General features: G+C 40.5%; 1 protein-coding gene across 2 annotated transcripts; it reads left to right on the plus strand.

Annotated features, from left to right (window-relative positions):
• Window positions 1-1,182: 1,182 nt before the first annotated feature.
• Window positions 1,183-5,340, plus strand: LOC136527483 (serine/arginine-rich splicing factor RSZ21A-like). Of its 2 annotated transcripts, XR_010776800.1 has the most exons (7): window positions 1,183-1,372; window positions 1,648-1,749; window positions 2,461-2,549; window positions 3,339-3,573; window positions 4,146-4,265; window positions 4,342-4,468; window positions 4,591-5,340. XR_010776800.1 is itself a non-coding variant. In XM_066520232.1 (6 exons), the coding sequence occupies exons 2-6, from the start codon at window positions 1,661-1,663 to the stop codon at window positions 4,361-4,363; spliced, it is 555 nt and encodes a 184-aa protein (XP_066376329.1). In that variant the 5' UTR covers window positions 1,183-1,372; window positions 1,648-1,660; the 3' UTR covers window positions 4,364-4,584. The 2 variants fall into 2 exon arrangements, 1 of the variants encoding a protein (XP_066376329.1); XM_066520232.1 differs by lacking the exon at window positions 4,591-5,340 and having other exon boundaries at window positions 4,342-4,584.
• The last annotated feature ends 2,608 nt before the right edge of the window (window positions 5,341-7,948 follow it).

Genomic DNA, 7,948 nt, shown 5'->3' on the forward strand with positions numbered 1-7,948 from the left:
CCTACCACTGAAAAGCACAACATCTTTAAATTCAAAAGTCTAACCCAGACTCGTAACCTAGAGCCTACACTAGAGGCCTTTCGCTCAAAACAACTTTATCTGTGTGCCTCTATGTGCTGTTTCAAAGAGGGAAAAATCTATATTACCTCTCTCAACTTTCACGAAAGTCCGCTTTTCCTCCCCAAACTCCAAAGCCAGGCAAAACACCTATCTCAACTTTTAAAACCGTTCATCTTACCTCTCTGGCCCTGTTATAAGCGGTTTTGAAGGCGGTTTTGTTTTTTTTTATTTATTTTGGCTAAATCTTTGAAAAATCATAGTAAATCATAGAAAAATGATAAAATAGAAAATCCAATTTTGTTGGACTTCACATGAGTAGATCTACACAGTGAACATATAATATGGTATGCTTTAGTACAAAGTTTTTGCTGTGGCTTTAGATCTATGTTTTTCTGTAATTAAATAGAATAATTCATAGATGCAGTTTCTACGGTCCAATCGTGATGAAATTTTTATGGTGGGCTAATTATTGTATGATTGAATTGTAGTAAAAATTTCATGCTCATTCGATCATGTATAGCTTAGTTATAGATTTATTTATATTTAACAAGCATAAACCTAAATAAAATCTATAACTAAGTTATACATGATCTACCAATGAGTATAAAATTTTTACTATAGTTTAAGCATACAATAATTAGCCCAACATAAAAATTTCACCATAATTGGACCATAGAAACTGCAGCTATGAATTATTCTATTTAATTACAGAAAAACATAGATCTAAAGCCACAGCAAAAACTTTGTACTAAAGCATACCATATTATATGTTCACTGTGTAGATCTACTCATGTGAAGTCCAACAAAATTGGATTTTCTATTTTATCATTTTTTTATGATTTACTATGATTTTTCAAAGATTTAGCCAAAATAAATAAAAAACAAAAAATAAAACCACCTTCAAAACCGCTTATAACAGGCTAGAGAGGTAAGATGAACGGTTTTAAAAATTGAGGGAGGTGTTTTACTTGGTTTTAGACTTTAGGGAGAAAAAGCGGACTTTCCAAAAAGTTGACGGAGGTTTTCCTTCAAAAGAAAAGAGTTCAACATCAGCCAAGCAGGCAAGCCCATAAGAAGCCCAGCCCACAGAAACAGCACGGCCTCCGGGTCCAACCAGAAGTCCTGATTCCTGAATTGTCCCGTCCAATCCCAACCCGGCAACGCGATAACATCCTCGCGTCGCGTGATCTCGTCTCGCCTTCTCGCCTTCGCCCAGCTACTCTCCCCAGGCCCCAGTTCCGTCCGCCATTATCAGCCAGCGTCCTCACCCTCGATCCACGCCGCAGCCTGGGGAGGAAACAGATCGGAGAAGGTAAAGCCACAGATTTCCCTCTCGTCACCTTGACCCATGTTCTTTTCCCCGCCTCTAAACCCTAGATCTGGTTGATTCGTTCGCCCTCCCCCCTCACCCCGTTGAATTCCGCGGCTAATTTTGGTTTCGAGCTTTAGATCTGTTCATTTTGGACTGGATTTTGAGCGATTCGTTGCTTGATTTGGCGTGCTCTCTCGTTGATACGAAGGTTCTGGGTGGCTGGTTTTCTGAAATCTAATTGCTATCCGTGTCCGTTTCTGGCGAATGATTTGCAGGTGATCGGTTGTGATGGCCCGCTTGTACGTCGGCAACCTGGATCCCCGGGTGACCGCTCGGGAGCTGGAGGACGAGTTCCGCACGTTCGGTGTTCTTCGAAGGTCAGTGCTCTCGCCTCAGGTCCGTAGATTCCGTGTGATTGATGTGGCTCGTCTTAGAAATTCACGTGTGTTTTCTTGTGTGCGCATGTTTGGATGATAACCATAAGGGCGAAATTTTGTTAAATATAGCAAACCAAAGAATTTGTTGTTGTTGTTGTTGTTATAGCAAACCAAAGAATTGTCTGTCGAAGCAATAGTATCAGTCCTAGGTTGCAAGGACGATTGACTATTTCGTTAGCATGACAGCGACGAGGTGTATTGCAAATCCTCTCCTGTTTAGTATGACAGCGACGAGGTGTACTGCAAATCCTCTCCTGTTTAGTATAAAATATATACTGTCACTGTACTGTATATTGTTGCACTGCCATATTTGGGATATATCAACTTAATATATGCATCATTCCCAAAAAATAGTTTGCTGTACTTTGGTGGTTACAATTATTTCTTTGATGGTGCATGGTACAATTTGTCAAATTCACTGGTGATAGACCTTGGCTTACATTAGTGTGGATGCTTACGTTGTTTGGGTATACAAAGCGAATGATATGGCCAGTATTCTGAACACCAAAGGATATGCTGTTCTGGACCCCGTACAAAGTTTTGTACCATTATATAATCGTTGAATGCATGTAATTACATGTTGCATTGATGTATCCCACTTGATGCCTATGATTCTGACACAGTTTTCATGTTTTGTTTTTGTGCAAGCAGTGTTTGGGTTGCTCGGAAACCACCTGGCTTTGCATTTATTGATTTTGATGATAAGAGGGACGCTGAGGATGCAATCCGTGATCTAGATGGTATGTGATCAATGTATTGCTGTCAACATGTTATAAACCTTTCTCAGTATGTTGTATCAGATTTATATATGATATTCCAAAGGTTGTCAATGTTCTATGTAAGGAATATCTGAGTTTCTATTAAATTACATTCAGTTCTGATGATATATGGAATTATGATTTTGGGTTTGCGCCTACCATCTGGTAACAGATATTGGCCATTGCAGGAGTAGAGAAATTACTCCCTCCGTTCCAAATTATAAGACATTTTGGATTTTCTAGATTCATAGCTTTTGCTACGCACCTAGATATATGTTATGTCTAGACACATAATAAAAGCTATGAATCTAGAAATGCCAAAACGTCTTATAATTTGGCACGGAGGAAGTAGAAAACATTGAAAAATTTTCTAATATAACAAATATAACTCAATTTCTTTAGGTATGTTGTAAGTTGAACTTTAGCTTTGACCATTTTTATCTAAACTTGTGTATAGATTGATGACACAAAATCAAGAAAGTACTTCTGTAGTCCGTTCAATATAATACAATATATATTCTGTAGACATTGCTAGTCAATATCATATTGGAGACTGCATGCCATAATGAACTTATTTCTATGCTTATTAGAAGTAATCTCTGTTAAAGTTTAATTGATTGGATCTTCTGTGGTATTCTTCTTACCTTTTGCGATTATATTTGTGCTTTCTTTGTTTTATAGTCACAGTTTGTGTGTTTGCGTGTTTATGGTCATGTATGTACAAATGTTTTAATCCTTGCTGAATATAGCAATATATTTATGGTTTTGTAGGCAAGAATGGATGGAGAGTTGAGCTATCTCGCAATGCCAGCAGTGGTCGTGGTGGTCGCGACCGGTATGGTGGGTCTGAGTCCAAGTGTTATGAGTGTGGTGAGACTGGTCACTTTGCTCGTGAGTGCCGTTTGAGGATTGGTTCTGGAGGTCTAGGCAATGGAAGGCACCGAAGCCGTAGCCGTAGCCGCAGTCGCAGTCCCAGATATCGCCGGAGTCCAAGTTATGGTAGAAGGTGAATATACTCTCCTGTTCCTTTGTCTACCCTATTCACTGACTATTGTTATTACTTATTAGGCCCCGTTCGCTTCGCTGAAAAAACAAGCCGAAACACTGTTCCGGCTTATTTGTTGTGAGAAAAAAACATTGTTCCAGCTGAAAAAACAAGCTGAAAAGTACGGATTATAAGAGAAGCGAACCCGCATATGCCCCTACTGTACTACAGCCTTTATATCAAAGTGCCAAGCCACTTTAATTTTTTCTGTTTCATTCGCTCTTTGTTTGTTTGTTTGTTTTTTTCTTTTTTTTGGGGTGGGGGTGGGGGGAGGAATGACTATGGATCATGCAGTTGCGGGGAAGTCTCTAAGATATCCTCTGACCTTTACATTCGTTAACAACCTAGGTTTTGAATGATTAATGATGGAAACTGTCTATCAAATGAGCAAAAGCAATATGTGCACTCTTCATCATTTTGTTCTTGTTTTGTTCTGTTCAATCTGTACTTGTGAAATACTCTTAGTAAATTGCATAATTCATATTATGAACAAAGTACAATGAATCTGATTGAATCCATATCTTTGCAAACAGGAGTTACAGTCCTGCAGCAGGCTCTCCAACGCGTCGTGGCGTGTCACCAGCTCGTGAACGCAGCTATAGCAGGTCACCACAGTACAAACGTGCACGAGAAGAGTCTCCCTATGATAATGGGTAATGCATGTTTTAGTTACGCATTTTGTTGTCAGCTACTAAAATATTGATTCAATTTTACTATTGATACTGCCAGATACCGCCGCAGCAGGAGCTAGAGCCAAATCCTTGTATCTGATGAGTGTCATGTGACAGATATTGGGAAAGCTATGATCAATAACCTGCTTGAAAGATACCTCGCCGACTGCATGACTTTGGTTAAGGTTCTCATAACTTTTTTATATACCTTATAATGCTTGTGTCTACTTTATAAGTAGTAGTAAAATCTCTTGATGGGTGTATTTATTGAACTAAGACCTACTGTCTTTTCTTGTGTGGTAAAAAGGCATCGTCCTGCACTGCTTAAACGACTCGGCCGACTACGGCTTTCAGTTTTGTCTTCATGGTTTTGTTCTGCGCTCTTCATTCTTCGCACACCCTCGCATGCTTCATTCAATCAGCCGTGTGTTAGTCTGCCTGCGCGTCTTCGTGAACCACATGCTTCGTTGAAGATGCTGCGCATCGCAAAAGCAGTAATAACCTTCCTTCTCATACCATTTGGTAAGGTTTGATTTGCTGACAAATGCAGCATCTGGTAAGTTTCTCCATAGGTCCAGTCTCCGTGCGCTGCTCCTGGTTCAGGAACTGCAGTATGTTAGATGGATGACGACTCACCTACTCGCGTTATCATGCCTTACTTCGGAGGACCCAGGTTAGTGAGTGCCAGAAAGTGAATTGACCAGGCCAAATGCTACGTTGAGCCGACTTTGGCTTTGTTCTGTGATCTCCACTTGCCACCACATGTTGCCTCCGACAAAGGAAGTCTTCTTCGCCTTCTGCTTCCTTCTCTGCAACTTCCTGATTGATATTCTTCATAGATGCTTCTTCAAGGGCCATACAGTCATCCTGATTGATGTTTATCACATCATAGAGCCTGCGTTGAAGTCGAATCCCCTAGCCATCATTTGCCACCATTTTTTTTCCAATGGACACTGCAGTTTCATTCTTGTTAGCTTTATTTCCTGTTGGATAGGGTAAATGTCAGATTCTGTTTAACATATAATGATAACCAATGATGGGCGCCCTATTTGTTCAACACATGGTTGCTATCTGCGTCCCCATGTATCTAATACGGTTTATGTTTTGTTGATTGCTTGTCTATGCCTGTTGGTGGTTGATCTCCTAGATCTTGATTAGAGGTTGTTTATTCGTTTTTATGGCCTACTTGCACAGCTGCTGCTGTTTCTTGCGTGCCACCTTTTGCTACTTTGCTCTACAGTATTTTGCAGCAGCGTTGCAAAGAGTGCAGCCGAGCAGTTTACTCCACATCATGAAGGTGGTTGCCGTGCTGACTGCTGAATATTTTTTTGAAACATTTTTTTTCAATTTTTTTGAAACAAACGAACAGCCCCAATAGGGCGTGTTTGGATGAGAGCGTGGGATTTTTTACTGGCTCAGGCAAGGTTAGCAGGCGTCCGCCTTATTTTCATTTGGCCAGGATGCTTTGCCTGGCAGGCAGCCGTCGTCATCCAAACATTTCATAGTAAGTTTAGTACTCCCTAGTTGCTTTGACCTTTTTTTTTATACATCCATTTTGCTATGCATCTATAGATATAATAATGTCTAAATATATAACAAAATGCACGAATAAAAAAAAGTCGAAGCGACCGGTAATTTAGAATGGAGGGAGTAGTAAAATCGCAAAGACCATAGCGGCCCAAATGGCTCAAACGATGAACCTTTGATGCATTATTATTATGATTATGATGGAATATAACAACGGTGGATAAGTAAAGTTATGAATGGTGATTAGGTAGATGACTCAATTCACGGAGAACTGGGGTTCTCTCGCGCACGACTGATTGCAGGAGCGACCAAAACTAAATGGTTGAAGGTCCGGTCCAAAGTGTTGTATTGTACTCAAATGATTACGAGTATGTAGCTCAAATGAGTTGGGTGAGACGCTGGTGCCCGGTGGGTGGCCGGAGCAGCTGGAGCGGGAGTGCGGGACCCGAGAGGGATCACGGCGCTGCTCCCCTGATTCTGATTGCATCTCTCCGGGCCTTGTTTAGATTGCTTCAAAATTCCAAGTTTTTTCACTCTCTTTCCATTACATTAATTTTTGGACGTATGTATGGAGCATTAAATATAGGTAAAAAAAATAACTAATTGCACAGTTTGATTGTAAATCACGAGAGGAATCTTTTGAGCCTAGTTAGTTCATGATCGGACAAAGTTTGTTAAATACAAACGAAACGTGCTAAAGTGTCCAGATTGCAAAAATTTGCAATCTACACAAGGCCCATGTCTTCTTCTGACACAAATGGACCACCCGTATTGGAGTTGCGAGGTGAGGATGAGCGCAGCGGAGATGTCACTTTTCATTATGTGCTTATATGGAAAATGAGTGGAACTTACCTTTCCTTTCCTTTTACGTTGTTGAGAAGTGATTCAAGGTCCTGGTTGGATTATTTAGGACCTGTTTGGCACGGCTCCTCCTGAGGGGCTCCTCTGGAGGAGCCGGAGCCGTTTTGGAGGAGCCATAAATTGTGGCTCCTCCAAAACAGCTCCGACTCCTCTGTTTTTACTGAAAAATGGCTCTTCCAAGAAAACGTTTGGCAGGGCTCCTCTGGAGGAGCCGGAGCCGGAGCCAGAGAGGAGCCCTGCCAAACAGGTCCTTAGAACTAATAAAGTTTAGTAGATGGACCACTTTTAGTATAATATTGCTTGTATTGCATTATATTGTATTGACTAAAAATGACAGGCTGGGAACCAAAAATTAGTTCACTTTTAGTTTACATGTTTAAATACCTGCTCCCTCCCACAATACAAGTCGTTATGGAATGCGTATAGGTCAAACTTTCTCAACTTTGACTAGTTTGTACAAAAATACGTGTGATAGAACCGTCCAATTTATACAAGATCAAGTACGGCTGTTCCCGCTAACACGTTGACACACACATACTTTCACTCATATAAACCCGGTAGTCCGCCGAGTGTTCCGAAAGACCTCGGTAAATCAACATCACAACCAAGATCGCGTGATTAAGCAAATACACAACACATACGCAGGGGTGCAGCGGAAATAATATTACAAATAGGTTCATAAATAATAGTACAAGTTTGGGTTTCAAAACCGCTTAGTGAAAACAACATAGCTTTCAAATGATTACATTAATATAAGTTTCAAATATATTGCTAGCATAAGTGACATCATCAGACAAAAGCATATAGATGAGAAGTAACTATAGAATCACCGAGCCCACCGGCGGTTAGCCACCATCTTCAACAGGCCGAGAACTTCACCTGCAACATGGTGGGATAAACCCTGAGTACTCGAATGTACTCAGCCAGACTTACCCGTCGGAAACCAAAACAAATGACACCAAGGATCATGCATAGCTTAATTTAGTGATCTGGCTGGACAACCTTTTTGCATAAAAGCTTGAGTAACCATTAGCATTATTCACCTGTACTAGCAGTGACTTTTAGCCATTACCTACCATCTATATTAGCACATGTACTAATCAATCACTTAATTAAGTTGCAAACAATAATAACCATGTCAGGTATTTCATGTCTCATTGTCATTATCATCATCATCATTTAATCATATCTTTAAATTTAGTGAATCTACGTTGCCGCTGCTCAGTCAAGTTCTCACTATCTGGGAGAGACGACGATTCGAATCGATTCCTATCCAG

The sequence above is a fragment of the Miscanthus floridulus genome, chromosome 19 (assembly GCF_019320115.1).
Source record: "Miscanthus floridulus cultivar M001 chromosome 19, ASM1932011v1, whole genome shotgun sequence".
Taxonomy (NCBI): domain Eukaryota; kingdom Viridiplantae; phylum Streptophyta; class Magnoliopsida; order Poales; family Poaceae; genus Miscanthus; species Miscanthus floridulus.

Bases quoted from the DNA above. Each gene is read 5' to 3' on its own strand.
- LOC136527483 (XM_066520232.1), top strand. From the start codon at position 1,661: ATGGCCCGCTTGTACGTCGGCAACCTGGATCCCCGGGTGACCGCTCGG. The intron at 2,550-3,338 runs GTATGTGATCAA...ATGGTTTTGTAG, and splicing joins TGCAATCCGTGATCTAGATG to GCAAGAATGGATGGAGAGTT. The intron at 4,266-4,341 runs GTAATGCATGTT...TGATACTGCCAG, and splicing joins GAGTCTCCCTATGATAATGG to ATACCGCCGCAGCAGGAGCT.